The 22,914-nt window shown below is 41.5% G+C and overlaps 1 protein-coding gene across 1 annotated transcript in view; it reads right to left on the bottom strand.

Moving 5' to 3' along the window:
• Positions 1-292: 292 nt before the first annotated feature.
• Positions 293-22,914, bottom strand: part of HERC1 (HECT and RLD domain containing E3 ubiquitin protein ligase family member 1) — a 163,831-nt gene continuing 141,209 nt past the window's right edge. The window contains exons 55-78 of the mRNA XM_069765571.1: positions 21,711-21,841; positions 21,432-21,631; positions 20,448-20,559; positions 18,928-19,074; positions 18,685-18,786; positions 16,668-16,841; positions 16,134-16,427; positions 15,236-15,301; positions 14,449-14,574; positions 14,201-14,339; positions 13,673-13,854; positions 12,748-12,903; positions 12,007-12,129; positions 11,796-11,898; positions 11,496-11,665; positions 10,152-10,290; positions 9,823-9,992; positions 6,732-6,901; positions 6,479-6,644; positions 6,287-6,363; positions 5,744-5,996; positions 1,387-1,539; positions 1,001-1,306; positions 293-883 (exon numbers count right to left, since the gene is read on the bottom strand). Of these exons, the coding sequence (XP_069621672.1) occupies positions 698-883; positions 1,001-1,306; positions 1,387-1,539; positions 5,744-5,996; positions 6,287-6,363; positions 6,479-6,644; positions 6,732-6,901; positions 9,823-9,992; positions 10,152-10,290; positions 11,496-11,665; positions 11,796-11,898; positions 12,007-12,129; positions 12,748-12,903; positions 13,673-13,854; positions 14,201-14,339; positions 14,449-14,574; positions 15,236-15,301; positions 16,134-16,427; positions 16,668-16,841; positions 18,685-18,786; positions 18,928-19,074; positions 20,448-20,559; positions 21,432-21,631; positions 21,711-21,841 (3,845 nt within the window). The 3' untranslated portion in view covers positions 293-697. The remainder of the gene's footprint in view (positions 884-1,000; positions 1,307-1,386; positions 1,540-5,743; positions 5,997-6,286; positions 6,364-6,478; positions 6,645-6,731; positions 6,902-9,822; positions 9,993-10,151; positions 10,291-11,495; positions 11,666-11,795; positions 11,899-12,006; positions 12,130-12,747; positions 12,904-13,672; positions 13,855-14,200; positions 14,340-14,448; positions 14,575-15,235; positions 15,302-16,133; positions 16,428-16,667; positions 16,842-18,684; positions 18,787-18,927; positions 19,075-20,447; positions 20,560-21,431; positions 21,632-21,710; positions 21,842-22,914) is intronic.

Below are 22,914 nucleotides of genomic sequence, written 5' to 3'. Positions count from 1 at the left end.
ACTAATCCATACCATTGCTCCTAGGGTAGAATATCTGTACATACACTCACCTAACACAGGCTGTGCACCTCTGTACTAGTGAGTCTAACTGTCTCCATGCCCTTGGCTTTACAAAACCACAGTGATGCACTCATTGTGAAGGGATGACTCTCCGCCAATATATTCACAATACTTTCAAGTGTATGCACCTTATGTCTGTTTTGTTCTGGATGTTTTTTCCATAATGTATAATATTAACTTTTGTGTATAAATTCTCACATAACACCTCCATGGAAACACAAGATAACAAGTGCACAATCCTTCTGTTGGCTTTATTATTTTTTTTCCTGCATAACTAATCCTGCACAGGCAACTTCCAAATTAAAACAAAATAAATAGGAATAATCATGTAAAACGGTTCTTGGGGGTGAACAATAAGTGCACCAATGTACAATATTCAAGTACACTGACCAGGGGCGTCTGGACAACCTTGCCAAGGTCCCCTGACCAATTACCCTGTCCCTCAACAGAAAATCTGCTCTCCATGCATCTTATATTCAGCGAGTGAGGGAAGGGCCAGTTCACTTTACCATAGCTTACAATGACACAGAGAAATTAAATTAAAACAAGTCTTCTCTGGTATTAAAAAGAAAAAAATTGCAGGTGTAAAATGCTTGATGGTTTTTCACTTCAGGAGAGCGGAGAATTAAGGTGGAATCTAGTAGTCCGTGTCTGATCCTTCTGTATTATCCACATTACGGGATAACATATAATTGTCCATGTCAATAGATCGGCAGTTGTTGATTGCATAGCGCAGGCGTTCGGCCATCACTGGCTGACTCGAGTATGGAGGGAGTCGAAGTTGAAAGAAGCATGTCTGTGAGGTAGGCAGACTGTCGTGAGGCTGTGGAGGAAAGACCAGTCAACATGTGTTACTTTAGAAAAACTAGAGCTAGACGTATATCACGTGCCAAACAACATGGTTGTTTCCATGAATAGATAAAGTAATAGGTATACTTACCCGATCAACCTTCATAATCTGGAAGCGCTGTGAAATGTCCGCGGTATTAGCTGGAAGTCGGGACCTGCCAGAAACAAACCTCATAAACAAGACTCGCTCCTCATTAGAAAATTCATCCAGGGTCTGCCAGAACCACTGCACAAGCTGGTGCTGTTCATCGACCTCTCGGTATCGCACCACTTTCTTCAGAACTTCCACCGAGATCTCTGGCATCCCGCACACCATCTGTTCTAGCTGCCGGGCAGTGAGAAGTGACAGGAGGGGAACTGGCACGATCCACGACATTCCCTCTCGCACTGCGGCTACCTGGTGGTGAAAACAAAGCCGTGATAGTTTACCATGAGCTACACATTTCTACTGCACCACTGACATTTTCAGCGACTCGCCTGCCGGTCCATTTCATGGAGTCTGTAATCGATTGCTCGCTCTACATATTCCTTGCGATTCGAAAAGGTTAGGGGTATGCTGTTCCCTCCAGGGATAATGGGCACCATTTTTCCATCAGCGCTTTGACCCACAAAAGAATCAAGGGGTATCATCTACAAGGAAGTAAGATAATGAGAATATAAAGAACATTTATGAAGTGAAGAATATTCCCAAGATGTAGAAAACAAGAAGGTTTACAAGTTAACAGTAGCGACTCCTGTAAAGCAGTACATGTACCAATCCTTTTCTGCCCTATTTCCACCCTTTTTTGTTACCTGTACTGATGGTTAAGAAAAATAATGAACAATGAGTCACGCATTCAATGAATTCTAACATGGCAAATGGCTTTAATATACTTAAAGGGACACTGTCACCTGAATTTGGAGGGAACAATCTTCAGCCATGGAGGCGGGGTTTTTGGGTGTTTGATTCACCCTTTCCTTACCCGCTGGCTGCATGCTGGCTGCAATATTGGATAGAAGTTCATTCTCTGTCCTCCATAGTACACGCCTGCGCAAGGCAAGATTGCACCTTGTGCAGACATGTACTACGGAGGACAGAGAATGAACTTCAATCTAATATTGCAGCCAGCATGCAGCCAGCGGGTAAGGAAAGGGTGAATCAAACACCCAAAAACCCCGCCTCCATGGCTGAAGATTGTTCCCTCCAAATTCAGGTGACAGTGTCCCTTTAAAGGGAACTCATCATCTGCAGGGAAACTTCATGAAGTAAAAAACTACCAAAATCTGAAACATTTCTCAAATATTTATGATGTAGGAAAGGTAAAATATCTCCTCTTTGATGAGGTAATTAAAGGGCTAGCTCTTTAAATTGAAGGAGGTGTTGGCCTCTCCACTGTCTCACTTCCTGCTTCTGAGCTGGGAAATACCATTATGTGGTGGGACGGGGGGTTTGATTCTTCAGCTTGTAAACACATGACAAGATCTGTACTGCGATCTTCATGCTATAAATTTGGAAATGTGTATTCCTGTATATTATTAAGTATCAAGAGGAGAAGAAAGGAAGATATTAGAAAAAGCCATAGAAGTAAATCCAGTTAGTCTCTTCATTGTAGCGGCTGAGAAGTGAGGGAAAGTGGGTTTAATTTGCAACTTATTGGAATACATAGATGTAATCATCATGTTTGTTCTGAACATTTGGTGATTTGTTGAGAAAAAGAGCAAATGGATTTTTCCATTATATTCTATGGACTACAGAAGGGGTCCCCTACCCGTGGCCCACAAGCCAATGATATGAGGCTCGAAGCTGTCTGCCAGCTGGGTGCAACAGCACCAGGTCTAGCAAATCGCCATGAAGAGCAGGTCTCCAGATGGTGACTTCTCTGTGTAACCCTACATGAAAGAGCAGATATGGATGTACTGGCCATGGAGGTGCAGAGATAAATATGGTATGACCATAAGAGGATACTGCCATATATAGTGGGGGTGCTTAAAGCTGGATGTGATAGTGTTGTGGGAGTACTGAATGGGGTAAGGTGGGCAGCCCTGGTACAAAGTCTCAGTTTAATTTCTGGGGGAAGCTTTGACTCATCATACTGGTAATAGGGGGTACTGGGTGTCGCTACTCTGAAGGCAGTATATGTGGCTCCTGACCAATTGTTAGAGCGGATTGTTGCTATCACATTAAAAAAATGTTGAAGACTACTGGACTAGAGGCTCTACATCAGACAAATGGATAAGCACACCCTAAATCCAGCAATGCACCATTCAGATGTTGTACAGAATCAGCCCCCGACCTCTCCTTTACAGTTGGTATCTCTCACAGAAGAGAATCTCACCACATTTTGAGCTCAGGCTGATAAAATGAAAGTAAAACCAAGGTCCCTCTTTTACTGAAGGAAATCCTGTGATTTGCTAATGATGGATCTTTGAGAAATTTGAGAAATTTAATTTACGGTGACTTCTTGTGACTCATTACTGATAGGCAATTGATAAATAGTATTGCAGTTAGTGCTAAAATGACAGTTGTTTCTGTTCTTTATTAGAAGTTAATAGCCTAAAAGGGAATTTGACAGCAGGTTTTTGCAATCTCATCTGAGAGCAGCGTAATGTAGGCAAAGAGAAGCAGAATCCAACTAGATCACTTAGATTACTGGGTGCAGCCATTCAAACACAAATCGGAGGTTTTAGACTTAACATGAAGCAGAGCTGAGAAAGCAAACCCCGCCCACGCCAGGCTCTCTAATGTAAACATAAGGATGAATGACCTCGAGGAGATCAAAACATCCAACAATGCGGAGACACCATCACGTGTTTCTCAACGCAGTGATCCAGAACACTGCTCCCATCCCTTATGGGAAATATGCAAATGCATGTAGAAAAGCCGCGGAGACACCATCACGTCTTTCTCAACGCAAGCAATAAATAGCCAGGTCTTTCACTGGGAAGGAACAACCACGGGAAGGGCAGCATCCAAAAAGGAAAACAACCTATGCCAAAACATGGTATCCATCCACAGACAGCTGTTTCCGGGTATTTGCCCCTCATCAGTGTGGAGTAGGAAACAGGCTATTAGGAGCAGTGCCTAGCAAAAAGACTATAAACATAAGGATGAATGACCTCGGGGAGATCAAAACATCTGCCCTTCCCGTGGATGTTCCTTCCCGGTGAAAGACCTGGCTATTTATTGCTTGCTTTGAGAAACACGTGATGGTGTCTCCGCGGCTTTTCTACATGTATTTGCATATTTCCCATAAGGGATGGGAGCAGTGTTCTGGATCACGGCGTTGAGAAACACGTGATGTGTCTCCACGGTGTTGGATGTTTTGATCTCCCCGAGGTCATTCATCCTTATGTTTATAGTCCTTTTACTAGGCACTGCTCCTAATAGCCAGTTTCCTACTCCACACTGATGAGGGGCAAATACCCCGAAACAGCTGTCTGTGGATGGATACCATGTTTTGGCATAGGTGGTTTCCCTTTTTTGGATGCTGCCCTTCCCGTGGTTGTTCCTTCCTGGTGAAAGACCTGGCTATTTATTGCTTGCGCTGAGAAACACGTGATGGTGTCTCCGCGGCTTTTCTACATGGATTTGCATATTTCCCATAAGGGATGGGAGCAGTGTTCTGGATCACTGCGCTGAGAAACACGTGATGGTGTCTCCGCAGTGTTGGATGTTTTGATCTCCCCGTTGTTCCTTCCCGGTGAAAGACCTGGCTATTTATTGCTTGCGTTGAGAAACACGTCATGGTGTCTCCGTGGCTTTTCTACAGGCTCTCTAATGTAGTCCGGCAATGTTAAACTAATAATGATAAATCCTTCACAGTTAAGGCCCCTTCACATTAAGCGACACTGCAGCGATACCGACAACGATCCGGATCGCTGCAGCGTCGCTGTTTGGTCGCTGGAGAGCTGTCACACAGACCGCTCTCCAGCGACCAACAATGCCGGTAACCAGGGTAAACATCGGGTAACTAAGCGCAGGGCCGCGCTTAGTAACCCGATGTTTACCCTGGTTACCTTCCTAAAACTAAAAAAACAGTACATACTTACCTAACGCTGTCTGTCCTCCAGCGCTGTGCTCTGCACTCCTCCTGTACTGTCTGTGTGAGCACAGCGGCCGGAAAGCAGAGCGGTGACGTCACCGCTCTGCTTTCCGGCTGACCGACGCTCACAGCCAGTACAGGAGGAGTGCAGAGCACAGTGCCAGGGACAGACAGCGTTAGGTAAGTATGTACTGTTTGTTTTTTTTACTTTTAGGATGGTAACCAGGGTAAACATCGGCCCTGCGCTTAGTTACCCGATGTTTACCCTGGTTACCAGTGAAGACATCGCTGGATCGGTGTCACACACGCCGATCCAGCGATGTCCACGGGAGATCCAGCGACGAAATAAAGTTCTGGACTTTCTTCAGCGACCAACGATCTCCCAGCAGGGGCCTGATCGTTGGTCGCTGTCACACATAACGATTTTATTAACGATATCGTTGCTACGTCACAAAAAGCAACGATATCGTTAACAATATCGTTATGTGTGAAGGTACCTTTAGTAAACAACCGTACACAATTTGACAAGTTTCAAAGTGTGAATTCTGTGTTTTAGCCTCTCTCTCCTGGTGTCTTCAGATTACATAGCAAAACCTTGATGACAAATTCCCTTTAAGAGTTCGTACTGTACAGGTATGCCCATTTCTTATACCTATGTAAGCAATATTTCCAATACTGTCAATCTGATATATAACAGAGCAGCCCTGACAAACAGAATTAGGGCAGTGGTTGGTGATTGCATATACAATATCCTTTCTTTGACAGTGGAAGGTAGATTCGTTATTAAATTCTCATTAGAAGGACTTGGGTACCTCATGGAAGGTTTCCTCGGTGATGCCACTGTCTTCAATGTGAAGAATGCTATTTAGGGTCTGCACATATAGCAGATCGACCTCCTCAAGGTCCTCTAGAGTTAGCGGGATACAGCACAGCTGTTTCCATACCAGGGGGGCCAGATGCAGATCAAGTGGCTTCTTTGTGCGGATAGCTACGCCCATAAGGATGCCAAGGAACTTGAACTGCATGAGATGCTCATCCAGTCCAGCAGATGGGTTAAACAAGAACCTTTAGAAAGATGAAAGAGCTCTATTAAACTCAGTACAACATAAATAAATACGCTAAGAAATACTATGTTGAAAAATTTAAGGTAATTGTAAACTGATCTAGTTTTCATTTGATGACTAGATGCTAAAAGTAAATCATGAAGTGTGAGAAAGAGTAAAGCCAATATAATGCTAAATGATGAAGAAGCCTGTTCAAAGTGTTTGCGAGTAAAAGCTAAAAAGTTAAAATAAAATATAAGTGTTTCAGATTGTAAGTAGTATCGGTAAAGAAATAAAAGGTTAATGCATTACCTGTCTCTGTTATAACCAACTTCAGCTGTTGCATTAGGGGAAGGTATAAGAAGATCAACCACTCCAGTTTCCAGCTCCTAGCAAAAGCACAATAAAAAATATAGATATATGAAATGATTTGTATAAAATGTAAAGGTTCAGTACCATATGAAATTTATCGAGAACAAAGGTGCTGAGATCTCAGACACTCACCTGGCACATCTCAGTGATCGTATCATCGAACACTCCCCCTGCATCATCTGCGCCCTCTCCCACCAATTTCACCTTCCAGGCCCGAGATGGCAGACGCAAGTCAGATGCATTCAACTTCACCACCTGGCGCGCAATCTGCACAAATATGGGTTTACACTTTCTACCCCTGAGAGGAGAAAAAGAAAAATTAAAAGAACGTAGCATGAAGATCAAAGTGATTGCAAGAAAAGGCAAGTAGCAACAGAACACAAACCTGGTGGAGATCCTCTTTACAGTAATTTGAGGTCCATAGTTCTTTCCCTGAACCATCGTTTTGCCAATGGATCGGACCATGGGAAGTGTATAAACCCTGGGTGCCAGTAGTGGTCTCAGCTGGCCCTGTACTATACCCCATGTTCCAGCATTGTAGTGTGATGTACTACTCTGTAAAGATTAAAAAAAAAAAAAAATCACATTAGCATAGCAGGGAACAGTCAAATAAAAGCGGGAAACAAAGTAATAAGATAAGCATCATGTGGTAAACTTTCTTGATATATGTGTAAGTGGGGAGTCCAGCCAAAGAGGCAAAGTCTGCAGTCACTCTGTGTGACTGTGGAATTGTGAGTGTGTGTAATGAACACACTGTCTCGATTCCCCAGATTGCATCCTTACAGTCATGGGTTGCCTAGACTTCTGCACTTCTATTCAGAGTACCTTGCTGACACGTGACCGCAACTGAGCAAATCGCTTACATGTGGCCACATGACCACCAACTGAAAAATGAAATACAGGTCTAAGACTTTGGTTTTTAGACCAGACAACCCCTTTAACACCTTAAGGACTGGCATGCACTTAAAGGGAATCTGTCACCCCATTTTTCGCCTATAAGCTGCAGCCACCGCCATCAGGGGCTTATCTACAGCATTCTGTAATGCTGTAGATAAGCCCCCGATATAACCTGAAAGATAAGAACAACATGCTAGATTATACTCACCCAGGAGCGGTCCCGCTGCGGTCTAGGTCCGATGGGTGTCGCGGTCCGGGTCCACCGCCTCCCATCTTCATGCAATAACGTCCTCTTCTTGTCTTCCTGTCGCGGCTCCTGCGCAGGCGTACTTTATCCGCCCTGTTGAGGGCAGAGCAAAGTACTACAGTGCGCAGGCGCCGGGCCTCTCTCTTTATTGGTTCTCATTGTATTATTTTTTTATGGGGGTAAGGGAATTAAGGCTTTTTAATGTTTTATTAAAAACCTGGTTTAGGGTTTCATTTTCTGTAAGGGACCTGTGACAACAATCATCTGATTGACTACATATCACTTTGGAAAACAACTCTCTGGCTAAGCTGTCCTGATTAGAAAGTCAGCGAACGTGCTCGGATAAGGTGTTATTCGAGCATGCTCGTGTGCCAACTGACCGTCTTCAGCGTGCTCGAGAAATATGTTAGAGTCCTCGCAGCTGAATGTCTCGCGGCTGTTTTGACAGGCGTAATACATGCAGGGATTGCCTAGAGAACAGGCAATCCTTACATGTGTTGAGGCTGTTGAACAGCTGCAAGACATGCAGGAGCCTTGACTCGAACATATTTTTCGAGCATGCTGAAGACTGTCGGTTAGCACATGAGCATGCTCGCTCATCACTACCCCTGATGTAAAAATATATCACATTTTCTGCTGCATTTTTACAGAGCCAGCATAGTACATCAGGTTTTAAGAAATCTCATGCACATGCTGCGAAATATAACCACATCACACACTGACCAGCGCTGTCAATGAATTTATGCTGCTGATATAGCTGCAAAGTTTACCCTCTGCAATGTGACGGATGAAATATGCAGCCCCCAGCTCCTGCATGTAGACAGTGGTAAATGTTAGAATCATAGAATGTTAGAGTTGAAAGCGACCACAAGGCCATCATGTCCAACCCCCTGCTCAATATAGGATTCACTAAATAATCCCAGACAGATGTCTGTCCAGCCTCTGTTTGAAGACTTCATTGAAAGAGGACTCACCACCTCTCATGGCAGCCTGTTCCACTCATTGATCACCCTCAAAATGTTTTTTTCTAATATCTAATCTGTATCTTCTCCCTTTCAGTTTCATTCCATTGCTTCTCGTGTTTCCATGTGCAAATGAGAATAAGGATGATCCCTCTACACTCAGCCTTTTTTTTGCAAGCTAAACATTCCCATATCCTTTAACCATTCCTCATAGGACATACTTTGCAGTCCGCTTGCCATCCTGGTAGCTCTTCTCTGAACTTGCTCCAGTTTTTCAATGTCTTTTTAAAAAAATGTGGTGCAGAGAACTGTACACAGTATTCCAGATGAGGCCTGACCCAGGAGGAGTAGAGGGGGATAATTACTTCACGTGATCTAGACACTATGCTTCTCTTGATACAGCCTGTGTTTGCCTTATTTTGCTGCTGCATCACACTTTTGTGCAGTCTGTGATCTATTCGTATAGGCAGTATACCCAAGTCTTTTTCACACGTGCTGTTGCTTAGTTCTATTCCTCCCATTCTACAGATATAATTTTCATTTTTCTTGCCCAGATGTAGAATCTTGTATTTCTCCCTGTTAAATACCATTCTCTTAGTCGCTGTCCATTGTTCAAGCTTTTCTAGATCCTTCTGAATCCTCGGTTTTCTCTAGTGTTAGCTATCCCTTCTAGCTTTGCATCATCTGCAAATTTGATTAGTTTACCTTCAGTTCCATTATCTAGATCATTTATAAAAATGTTGAACACCACTGGGACCAGGACAGAGTCTTGTGGTTCCCCACTTGAAACACTCTTCCAATTCGATGTGCAACCATTTATTACCACTCTTTGAGAATGATTACTGAGCCTGTTATGAATCCACCTTACCATAGCATTGTCAATCCCATACTTTGTTATTTTTTTTTAATATGATCGAATGAGATACTTTATGAAATGCTTTGCTGAAGTCGAGATATACAATATCTACCGCATTTCCCTGATCCACCCAGTCAATAGTTTGTTTAAAGATCTTTCCTGGTATAAAAGTAAGGCTTGCTGTGGCATCACCACTGCGAGAGGTCCACAGCGGTGATTCTATGTGGGAAAGTAGTCTTACTGCCATGGCATTACAGGGGTAAAATGATCAAATTCAGATTTCTTTGATCTCAGTGGTTACAGCAAGACTGTGGCTGTTGAGCACAACTGGGCTCCTGCTATACAGGTGCAGCTTCTGCACAAAACTTCATGGAGAATATGTACAGTGTGGTTCACTAGTTTAATCATTGATTTTATATTAGCAATGATTATAGTTGGAGACTGACAAACCACACTTCATATGACTGGTGGTTTTGCTCATCATTAGAAATAAAGTACTGTATAATCTATGTACCTGGTTGTTGGGGCTAAGATTCAGTAATCTCCAAGATGAATACATAAGATCAGAAAAATGATAAAGTAGCCGCAGTCTTGCTCTGACTGTGTGGGTGCAGATGTCCTTCAGAGAACTGTATTGTGGTGGGATAACATCAGGGAGGCCCAACTGCAGTGGCACTGACACACCTAGAGATGCAATAGTTAAAAGAGATACAAGTTCAGGCTAAAACCAATAAAGCAGAAAATCATGACAGTTTTCCTGCACAGTCCGACTGAAAAAAAAAATAAATCAGTTATTATATGCAGAAATGAATGCAATAAAAATAAGATCTCTGCCATAATAACCTGGGGCACGTGGTGGTACAGGAGTAGCCGTCCATGCCGCACTGTGACATCGTCCTGCTGAGATTTGGCGAACGTTCTTGCCTTGTAATGCTGTGACCAAAGTGGGCTCACGGACATGATTGGTGTGACCAAGGCCAAGCTAAAAGGTGGTAATAGTAAAAATGTCAGATAAGCTGTGATTACATTTAAGGTCCATGTACCTTTCACACGGCCCAAAGATAAAAAATATATATATACATATATACTCAACTACCAATGATGCTGGGAACTTGGCACTTTTAAAATTATTTGCTATAACTATATGAAAGACTACGGTATATCCAAAAAAGGTCACACTATCGTGCTAAAGCATGTCAATGTGAAATATATGAAATATGAATACCAATACGGCTTAGGAGTATTAGGAAAAAAATGAGACGCGTTGCACATAATTTGGCTAAATCATGCCTGCCCATCAACCAACGTTAAGGTGGTTTATGTTGGATGTGCCAGTCAGTCTTTTGTTATTTATATGAAATAGACTAACATTGATGGCACCCTTTTCTATAAAAATCTTCCCCTTAAAGAGATTGTTCACCTTTGTAGACTTTTTTCTTACGTAAATGAATGCATACAATCATTTTTTACAATTGGGATTCATTAAAATTGGTGCACCGTTTGCCTCCTATAGTCGCTGCAGTACACTGTCTATTACTGGCTGCAGAATAAGTTAACATGGTCGGCCATATTTTCTTTATTTTATCAGATGCATTGAGGGCATCATTTTTTGGCACTTGAGATACAAGTATGACAGGTTCTCTTCCTGCTCTTGTTAGTGCAGCCTTCCTCACAGACTACACAGCTCCTCGGTCCAAACAATGGCGGCTAGTGGAGGAGCATGTGACCGGACCTGTCCATCAATCTTGTCCAATAGAAAACTTCACATGAGAAAACTGCTTTTCTATTGGAGGAGACTGTTGGACAGGTCTGGTCACATGCTCCTCCACCAGCAGCCATTGTATGAAGAGAGGTGCAGCCTGTGAGTTTGCTTTTACGTCCCAATGACATGCATTTGGGTAAGACAAAAAAAAAAAAAAATTGTCAACAAAAGGTGGACAAACCCCTTTAATAAACTAAAATTTCAAAATTTTAACAAAATCAATTAACACAAAAGCGATCTGCATGACTTTCAAGCTCGAAAGAAGATGTGGATGAACAGTTAGGCAAATGATAAATGGTCAGAATTATTGATTCTACAGCATAATGCTATTTGTTATTAACTTGCTAAAACAAGACTGAAAAACTGAACACACATAGAAAGAAAAGGAAGGCAATGGATAAAGTTGCAGAGAAGCCATCACTGACCTGACCCTCTGAGTTACTACCCCAGGCATACACTTCACCGGCAGATGAGAGCGCCAACGTGTGCTCTGCCCCCACTGCTATGTCTTCAATAAAGATGCCCAGGAGACCTGGAACCAGCTGGGGACGATTGTGATTCCGAGCTCGACCTTCAGGCAAACCTATCAGCCGGTCTGGAGAACAATCACAGTACGGAGCGCAGTCACATGTAAGTCAAAGTTAGGTAATTATGCAAGATGAGTGAATATCAAGATGGAATGATAAAAGGTGTAAATAATGGGGGGACAATCATCATCCACTCACCCTGACCAAACGTGTAGACATGCCCATCTTTAGTCAGCGTGACAGAGAACTGTGTGCCACACGCCACTTTCTTGATGCCAATCCCACAGAGAATGTCCACTTTCTAAACAGAAACAAAGAATTAGGCAACATCTAAATATTATGTATCATTTGAAAGGCTACAAATCCCACACGAGAAAGTATCAAGTTTAATTAAGAGAAAAAAGGTCACCTGTGGGGAAGATTTTGCAGTTGAGTTTCCCAAGCCAAGTTTCCCATAATCTCCATCACCAAATGCCCAGACCAGCAATCCATCAGCAGAAACTATTATGGTATGGTTCAGCCCACAGGCCACCTGAAATACACGTCAGGATAGAACATTTATTTTTGCCATCACCACCTCCTCAGGCAAGGAGTTCCAGATTCTCACTGCCCTAACAGTAAAGAATCCTCTTCTATGTTGGTGGAAAAACCTTCTCTCCTCCAGTACCACCCATGTGACTATTAAAGGGTTTGCCCACATATCATAAGCACTGTAGCCTATCAGCGGCCAATAATGGTCTGCAGCTCTCAAACTTCCTTTGTACATCCAAGCTTAGTCCAAACAAGGTGCGAGTGAAGCGGCCTATTACCAGCTGCTGATTGGCTGCAGTGCTCATGTAGCATAATGTCACACAAGCTCTGGGTGAACTGCCACTGTCTTAGCTGTAAAGGCACTGATGTGCCAGATGAACATCATTTATTTTTTATTTTATTTAGGGGAAAATAGTATTTAACGAGGCATTGTCCAAGTGGTGGACAATCTCTCCAAAAGTGGTGAATGGTGGTTTGATAACTTTCAATTCTCCATCATAATAAAAGCAGCGCTTTCAACAGAGGGACGTCTACTAAGGTATTCATGAGCCAATAACAACATTGCTGACAGGGCTCCTTTAAGGGCGGTTAGGTAAATTAATTATTCTCGTCACATTACCTGTCCAATGTGAAATCCTTCAAGCGCAGTCACACGCTCAGGCAATTTCTTGTTGGATGTATTTCCTAAACCCAGACGACCATAATCTCCATTTCCAAATGTGAAAAGTTTGCCATCTGCTGTCACCACCGCTGAGTGTTTGAAGCCACAAGACATCTGGAATTTGGTTCAGAATAGATGTAAGTATTTTATTTTGTATAAATGATCTCATTCTAAGGCTCCGTTCACACTGCTAGGAGCGCAGTACTCCTAGTTTAATTTATGGACAATGAATGGAGGTGTTGAGAACGTTCAGGATCCATTGTTCCAATCCAACAGGCCACTCCACTTTCTTTGGATCAGTGGGACAACTAACAATCTACAAGGTATCTCCTTTCCTTTGGATAGAGCAGAACTTGCATTAATGGCTCAACCTCTTTAACCCCATTCCAATACAAAATCTTAAGTTGGGTCACCATGTATGGAGCGGGCTCAGTAGCTGAGCCTGCAACATATCAGGCAGCGGCACAGTCACTGGCTTCCACGGCAGCTATCTTGGTCTTCTTATGATGCCCAGTCTGTGGGTGAACTTAATAGGAGAACGTCTATTCTACTATATGCTGCAACACTATAGTATTTCATAATATAGTACAAGCGATAGAACAATTGCGGGTTCAAGTCTCCTAAGGAGACTAAAAACAAGAGTAAAAATATATAGTTTAAAAGATATTATATACTTAAATCACCTAAAAAAAGGTAAAAAAAACATTAATAAAATACACATATTGGGTAAATAATGTAATAACAAAAGAAAATATCTAACAGCAAGAATTGTGCAAAAAAATGCAATATCTATTTTTTGTTTTTACACTTTCCCCCCAAAAAAGGCAAAAGTCGATAAATCTCAGCAACTGTTTTGTTGCCACATTGCTAGAAGGTGACTTACCTGTACAACCTCTTCTCCTTGTAACGCTTCAATCTGCCTAGGTCGCCTTTGTCGGTCACTATTTCCATGTCCCAATTTGCCATAATCTCCATCTCCCCAGCTGAACACTTCTCCACTCTCAGTTAGCGCCATAGAGTGTCCATCAGAACCGCAGGAAGTCACCAGCTGTGTCACCACAAATCCTATCAAAAATGTACACAATTCCTTAGGCCACGTTCACACGTTCGGTATGTTACATCAGTATTTGTAAGCTAAAACCAGGAGTGGAACAATCAGAGGAAAAATGTAATAGAAACACGTCACCACTTTTGTATTTTTCATCTACTCCTGGGTTTGACTTACAAATACTGACCAGATACCAAGTATGAGAAAAGACTCTAACATCAGCCTTCTCTAAATGCAGCAGAATACGTACTCATAAGGCATTTGCCAGGTGACTTAATATCCTAAACATTAAAATCTCAAGGATAACTGCTTATTCTAATACATTACTTTTTATTATGCCTGTGCTCTCTGTATATACTTTACCTTGAAGGGCGGAGATGACAGTCAGAACATGAAGATCATCCGAATTACCTTGACCAAGCCGACCATAACTTCCCTCTCCACAGGCTAACACAGTGCCATTCGCTTGGATGACAAAAGTACAATTTTGACCACAGATGACCTGGGAACAAGACTTAATTATATGAGGTTTGTAAATGAAAAACTAGAACAGTGTGGTTCCTCATAACACTTGTGCCTACATAGACCTTGCACCATTGCCTCAAAGATACCTGCTGTGCCTGAGAGAACGACGTGGCCGCTGATGGAATCATCACATTTCTGCCCGCTTCTGCTAGTTGTCCGTGCCGTCCAGCTCCCCACAGATATACATCACACTTGCCTCCAAGATGCCAATCCTGTGATGAAACATATCACAATGACTAGGGGAAATATTTTATGCCATTTTGTAAAATTCAATTCCTCCTTTAAGGTTTCAGCTTCACAATGGCTAACCTTTTTTTTTTTTTTTAACGCAAGCCGGATATTATTTTTTAAAATCAATCATGTTTCATTCTGCGAACAAAACTGAGCAACTAAAAAAAAAAATTCTTCTAGCTGGTTCCCCTAAAGTCAGCCATTTGCATTCTCTTTGTTACAAAAAACAAACTAGACCCGTGGCTTGGCTATAAAGGCAGCTGGCTGCAGCAGGAGCCTCCCCCCAATGCTCAGTATGCAATAAGTAACTGGGTTAAGCTAAATACCACCTTCTTCTTTGTTCTGTCAGATGATAAAATAAGGGTTTAGAAAATGATGAACCTGTTCCTGTAAAACATTTACACAGTTTTCGTAGCAAGCAGGAAATCCTGCAGACTGGGGACACGTTTTCCTTCTGAATACTATCAATCATCATCAGGTTTGCAGGAAAGTGCCATATCCTAATAAAAATAAGGCTGAGTATACTAAACTATTAATATTGAAATTAAACACAAAATTAATTATTTCTTCTCAATACCTAAACTACGTTTGCTTTCCCTATACGCCATCATCTTTTTCACGCTTTAATATTGGTTAACTCACCTCCGGCCTTGAGATGGCCCATGACATAATTTGCTCATCTGTCCCATTTATCCACTTGCTGTTATCCTGTGCATGGAATAATACATGGGAACAAATGAGTTAAAGGGAATGAATTTGGTGTGACCAGAGAGGCATGTGACTGCCTCCAATGTATTCTATAGCTGTACCAAACCCCCAAACCTACAGTCATGTCATTAAGAATTATCTTCACCTTGAAAAAAAAAAAAGGAGTTCTGGAAGTGATAATATGGCCCCGTCATGATCTCAACATCGAAACGGTCTGGGATTACATGAAGAGCTAGGAGGATTGTGCAAATCTGCATCCACAGAAGATCTGAGGTTGGTTCTCCTAGATGTTAGGAACATCCTCCCTGCAGAGTTCTTTCAAAAACTGTGCACCTTAAAGAAATGATGCTGTCTTCAAAGCAAAGGATTGCCTCACCAAACATAGAAATTCTTGAAACAAGTCTGCAGCATGTGAGCATACACAAAGGGTGTATGTGTTTAATATGATACTTCTGAGGGAATAACTAGGATTTAGTCCTTAGCAGAATGTAGCGACAAAGTTATATAGGTTGAAAAAAAGAAACAGGTCCTTCAAGTTCAACCAATTATATACTCTCTATTGCTAGATTATTTATAACCTACAATATAACTTCTTGTGAGTAAAACCTCCAGCTCTTTTCACATGCTGCTATAGTGTCTGCCATTACTACCTCTTGCTCCACAGTCTGACTGCTCTAACTGTAAAGAACCCTTTCCTATTTAGAAGCTGAAATGATGTAAAAAATTGTTGACCTAGTGTATAAAAAAACATGTTTTTGTGAAAATGAACATTTTAATAGGACAGCCACGCAATATGTACTGATTTACAAAGTAGCTTTCATACCAATCATACCATTAAAAATCTTAGTTCTTCCTCTGGAACTGGCTCCAGATCAGGGACAGCAAAGGATTCTGGAAACTGTGCTCCCCTAGCCAGTGCTTCAGCAGCTTTAATGGTGGTAGAAAAACATTCAAGCCAGGCCCATTCTGCAGGGTTCCATGACGCTGGCTCTGGTGGAGCTAGGCGGTGGTGTGGAGGGATAGGCGGATTGCACAGAAGCTGGTCCAAATTTAGTCCCACGGCCAGCGATGCCAGGCACTGCATATAGGGGCTATGCACCAACTGATCTCCGCACACAACATGGGGCTACACAAAGAGTTCCAAACAGAAGATAAGGCAAAAGATGAATATATAACTGCACTGATAACAGATCTTATAATTTCCGTGTTTATCATAGTTGTAATAATTACAGCATTTTCCATACAAAGTCAATTCGATCTAATGTTTAGTATATCAAGATCAGCTGAGATCGCTATGTAGGGTTTAGGAGAGATACCTGTAAAACTAAGAGACGCATACGGTAAAGAGAGGGAGGTTTTACAGTACCTTCTCGTAGGCATACTGTTCCTGGAGCATGATTGGAAGGCGCTCCAAGAAGGTTTGCATACACGGCGCCATGTTTAGTCCCGCTATCCCTTGGTGCTTCAGTGCTGTTCTGCAGGTTGCCAAAACATGATTGGAGGACATCCACTCCGGTGTGCAATTTACCACCAGGACATCCTGCACAATAAAACGCAGACACTGACTCTTGCTTGTGCAGAAAACGTTTTATAAAGATCCTATAAAATGTTCTCGGAAGCATGCCTTACTAAAGTGGAGGACTGACCAGCATAAATTCGACAACTCTAAAAGCTTCTGTAGGAGCAGTTTAGTAACAGAAGCAGAGAAGTATCTTACTACAGAGGACAGTTAACTGGGTTTTTATTCAGTCCGTATGTTCAAGAGACCGTTTTTTAAAATTATGCGATTTTATTTTTTAGTTTAGTTTTTTTAATCAGATATTTTTTATCGTTTAAAAATTAACAGATAAAAAAAATAAAACAAAATTGTCAATCCCCATACTCCAGTTCATACATCAATTTCCTAAATATACAATATTTTTCACAAGATACATATAATGGTAACATGACTAGTATGAATCACAAAATTCACAAAAGGAAATATCATTAGGTACCGACAGATTTGTTGGAGCAATATTAAATAAAAGGTATCTCACTATAACCACTTAAAAGGGAATCTGTCAGCAGGTTTTTGCTAGCTCATCTGATAGCAGCCTGATGTAGGCAAAGAGAATCTGAATCCAACGATGTATCACTTAGATTAGTGGGTGCCACCTTTCTCACACAATCAGTGTTTTTAGATTTAGCAATGAAGCAGAGCTGAGGAAGCTAACCCCGCCCTCACCAGGCTCTGTAAATACAATGTCCATAGACAGTGAGTTGCCTATCACAGGAGGGGGCGTGTCGGACTAGCATGCACCGCTGCTGTATCTCAGCAATGATAAGACCCTGGTGCTAAAATAATCATTGCAAGCAAACAAATCCATGGAGCTTGATAAGAGAGCCATTGCTGAAATCGCTGTTTTAACCCCTACCTCGTGCTGTCTTCAGATTACATAGAAAACAACCTGCTGACAGATTCCCTTTAAGAGGAAAGATGTTCATAGTATGCCCTCTGTGTGTCCCATATCGCCTTAAATGTATTCAAAATTTTGCGTTTTCTACACACCCCTTCTGTCAATCTAATAGATAAGTCTATTTTATTTACCAGTTCTTTCAGCCCCGGGACACTTGGGTGAATCCATCAGGAAGCAATAAGCTTTCTGGCCTGATAGAGTATTCGTTTTAGGGAACATCTCTCATTTTCATCCTCTGTTATGTAGTCTACATGGCCCAAGACACACACCAATGGATCCGGTGTAGTTTCATTAGTTTTTACTTTATTTTTAACCACAGAATTCTCATTTTCTTGTTTATTTTTCCCTTCCAACTTCAATAAAATAGCAACCTTTTTTTTACTATTTCTATTATATAGAAAGGTAGTCCATCCAGTAGCTAAAATATTAGATATACTTCAAAATTTGACTGCACTCCACAAAACTCGAAGACAAAAACAGACGTTATTAGCCCACAAATGAGTCAATATTTTGATTTATCAAGTCTTTTTCAACCTCATTGTTTGACTTTGACTTTTTTCTGGGGGGCTGTCTGAAATTGGAATATATCTATAGAGGCCAATGATTTTTTATCCAAAGGCGTGTAATCTGATAAAAGTTTGGTTTGGTGCGGCTTTAATTCTCTTACTAAAGAATAAGATACTTAGATGTATGAGGCCATACCTGTCCCGTCTATGATTATTAGGTTAGGTGCACACTTTGCATTTTTGCTGTGTTTTTAATGCACCAAAAAACAGCGTTTTTTACAAAACCTTTACCACCCACTACTTTGTATTTGATACAGTATGTATGTCCTTTGTTCTGTGCATGATTGTATTTTAGAAAATGGGAGAAAAGTGTATTTAATTAAAATGGATCTGATTTATTGAAAAAGAATAAGATACTTACCTTTGAACGATTGGAGCAGGCAGCAACTCCCACATCAGAAATCCAAGCTGTGGTGGTAACGGCTCCAGAACCAGTTACAACAGATTGCAAAATGGAACCATCCTTCCAAACAAAAGACAAGAGCTTTACATAGGGAGAAGCTTGGACATTACTGCAATGTGTGAAGGGATTCGAACATTACATATGTGAAAAGCATAAAGATGACAAAATAAAGTATTTTCCACAAAGCTTATTTAGTCTTACCCTTAAAGACCAAATATTCAATAGGCCACCAAGTCCTCCAGACACCAAGGCCAGGCCATCATGGCTGAAAGCCACAGTACGCACAGGAGTTATGTGACCTTTTAACTTGTAAGCACAGCGAATATCTGCAGGCTTTCTGCACAACTCCTAACATGGAAGAGAACAAGGAGTTATCGTCACTGGAAACAATGCTGGAAATTCAGGACTTTATTACCAAGTCATTTATCACTTGCTCTATGGCAGCCATTACTATGTAGACTTTATATATTGCACAATACACCAATAAGGGTCAATTGCAAATCCTATTAACGTTTTTTAAAACAGTAAGGGAATCACATGAAAATACTGTATAAACTCAGATTATTATGAAGTCTAACACAACAGCAGCAAAATAAGTAATGAATAAGAGGAATGCTGGCCTTGTTAGAAGAGACGACAGACCCAAGCAGTACAATATTGAAATGCATATAATAAGCTTTCACCCTGCTTTCATTACTATTGACTTCAGGCTCCTGTTACGATCATTTTGTTTATTTTTATAGGCTAAACCAAAGCCGGGCAAAGTGGTGCCCGAAGGCCACATCCGTCCCTCTGACTGTTCCAGTACGGCCCACAGACCGAAACAGTCGATAGACCGAAACAGCCGATAGGCTGAAAACAGTGGCCGCACCATGCCCTGCCCGCTTCCCAACTTCACTGCTATCCGCATCCTCAGGATGCAGACAGCGGTGGATACAATGGTGGAGGACTGAGCTGCAGGCATCTTCTTTCAACAATCGGGGTGTGCGATAGCAGATGCGTCTGCTGTACAGAGAATCAGTGCACCAGAGACAGGAGCAGAGCGTCCGGGGAACGAGAGCAAGGTGAGTATGTGTTGGTTTTCAGATGTGTATGGGATGTTCAAATGGAGAGAAGTGGCTATGTGGGGGCTCCAACTGTATCTAGGAGGCTGTGTGTGGACTCATACTGCATATAGGGGCTGTGTGGGGGCCCATATTGTATATAGGGGGCTATGTGGGGGACTCATACTGTGTATATGGGGTTATGAGTGGGCTCACACTGTATATTTGAGGTTATGTGGGGGCTCACTGTATATAGAGGCCATGTGGGCCTCATACTGTATATAAGGGGTTATGTGAGGTCTTATTGCATATAGGGGGCTGTGTGGGGACTTATACTCTATAGAGGGGGCTGTGTGCAGGTTCATACGACATGTAGGGGGATGTCAGCATACTTAATTGTGCTCAATATTAAGGGATAATATTAACATAAAATAGTTAGAATGTTAATTAATATATTAATATTGAGCAGAATTGATTTCTGCCTATTTGTTTGGCCCTCTACAACAGTCACGGTATCTCACGCGGCCCCTCTGGAAAATCAATTGCCCACCCCTATTCTAAACTAAAAGGGCTGAAATGAAGGTGTAGATTTCTAGGCACATTGCTTCCCAGCTTCCTGGGATTTATGTGATAGATCTGCACATAATAGGTAGAAAACCAATTATTCTAATCACTGACCTTGCTAGACGAATGCTCCTTCCATTCTTCTGTTGTTGTTGACCTGGACTGAAATGTATCCAGAGTGATCTCCGGAACGGTCCATACACACACCAGACCATTCTGGCATCCACTGCAACAAAAGCACTCAATTAGCTGTTCAGTAACTGAATACAAAGTTATAGAAAATGGTTTCAGTGATTGATCATGTAAAAAAGGAGCTGTAGTTACATCTGCTGATAGTCTCGGTTCCCATGTAGTATGCCGACACAAATCCTGTTGCTTGATATTAAAAAACATGGGCATCTATGAGGGCACCATCTTACTAAAATGCAGGTATAACTGGCTAAAAGGGATTTTTTGCAATAAAGGTTTAATAAAAATCTAAGCTTTTATCTATCACAGTACATAGCTGGCTGCAGAATGAGAACGGAAAATTGGTCCGTGACCTCGTCTGACAGCTGCGTATGCAATTTGTCTCTTCTTGAGCTTTGATGTGGTCCTATACAACAACCCATATGGCGCCAATCTTGACCTACCATATTTTGGGCACTAAAAAGGTTTACCTGAATACGATAGTGTTTGGAATTATGACAAAAATTACAGCTAATTGCATTTCAAAAATCCGAGGCATTAGTGTCTTCTTTCTTCAAGAAAATGCAATTTACTTTTATATCATTCTTAAAAATTTACGGCAACATTTCAGCTGCATCAGTCTTTTATCAAGGCCACGGCTGTATTTTATCTCTTTTTTTAGCTTGACTAGGGCTGGTTGTGCTAACATATTAGTTTCTATGTATTTTTAAAGATGAAATAAAAGCCACTAGGAGATAAGACCCTGGTGCTTCAGATTTTTGGGAAGTAATTGGCTTGTTGGGAAACTGAACCAAGCAAGCACAGAAACGCACTTCTAATGTATTGGATTTCTCTATAATTTTGCAGATAATTTAATAAATTGGGAATAAACAGGCAGACGCCACTGCAGTCAATCAGAAGGGTACTTACGTTGCGAGCATGAGCTGTGGGCTGTGAAGCTTTCCTACTAATCCACACCAGGCGACAGTGTTGACATAGGAGGGATGTGTCAGAAAGTAGAGTGTTTTCCAGCTGCCATCTACGTTCCCCCACAACTTTACGGTGTCGTCTTTAGCACAGGTAAGCAGCATCTGGCCAGTTGGATCCCATTTCAAGTTAACAAACATTTCCTAGAAGATGCACAGCACTTTAGATTCTGGATTAGATGCCTTGGTCAGCCTGCACTCCATGCTTGAGAACTACAATTACCTTATGTGCATCAATGAGAACAACGTCTCCTTTATCAACTGGTTCTTTGTTTCCAATCAGTAACTTCCCATCAGCGTATCCAACGGCAAATGGATGGTCTTCACTAAACCAAGCAATGCAGGTGACGGCCACTACAAACAGCAAAAGGAAAAACACATGGAACTCAGGAGAGTAAGTGGAGAGTCACTAAAGCCATGAATGAAAATGCTCATAGAGCTAATAAAAACAAAGCCAAGCTTAAGGTGAACTCCACTCTGAGCGACATTCTACAATATTTCTCAGGTTAAGCCATAACAGCCAAGGAGCACAGTTCTTTAGTGATTATTTATTAGGAATGGTACATACTGGTAAATCATATCTTGGGTCCCCACGTATAGGATAGGAATAAAAAAAAATCCAGCAACCGCAAACATTTTTTTTTTTTTTAAGTATATATTGAAACATCACTTTAATTTGGTCAGGACAAAGAGCTAATAGCTTGGTACATATAGACCTAGTGTATTTTCCTTTTCTCCCTGAGTTTTATTTTTATCCCTGGTATTAATATATTAAATAAATGTGATGTTTTAATATATACTTTTAAAAAAAAAAACGAAAATATTTTTGCAGTTGCTGGATTTTGTCCTCTCCATGCCCAAGAACCGGCCTGAAGTTTTCCTTGCACCGCACCGATATTCATGGATCTCCAATACCGGTGAGCTGATGTTGGACTCTCTTCAGTTTGTTCTCGTGTATAGAGCAGGCTCAGGCGCTGGGTGTGCATTATACACAGCAGATGCCAGCTGTGATACCCTTAAGACATCTTCAGTTAACATCAGAGACCTGAAATCGCCCGATCACCAGTGTGTGCGCACGCCAGTTACCACTGACCTCCCTTGCGACACAATGTCATAGCGGTTGTGAGTCTTCTAAAGGGCTTATAACTGCCACCTTTATATTATCTATATACTGCAATACAATTGCATTGCGGTATACAGAATAAGTGCCTAAACAACAACAACAAAAAAATGTTTGGTATCGCCACAACTTACTGACCTGGAGAATTACATTACAAGGTCACTTTCTAGAAATTGTATGGTAAATTAATTCTGTTATTTAAAACTAAAAATCATCCCACAGCAAAAGTTTTGATATGGCTATGTCGATAGAAAAATAAAGTTATGGCTCACTGATGAAGGGGAGTAAAAATATAATTGGTTTAACC

The sequence above is a fragment of the Ranitomeya imitator genome, chromosome 4 (genome assembly GCF_032444005.1).
Source record: "Ranitomeya imitator isolate aRanImi1 chromosome 4, aRanImi1.pri, whole genome shotgun sequence".
In the NCBI taxonomy this organism is placed as follows: Eukaryota; Metazoa; Chordata; class Amphibia; order Anura; family Dendrobatidae; genus Ranitomeya; species Ranitomeya imitator.
This window is presented reverse-complemented; position numbering and strand designations above follow the sequence as displayed.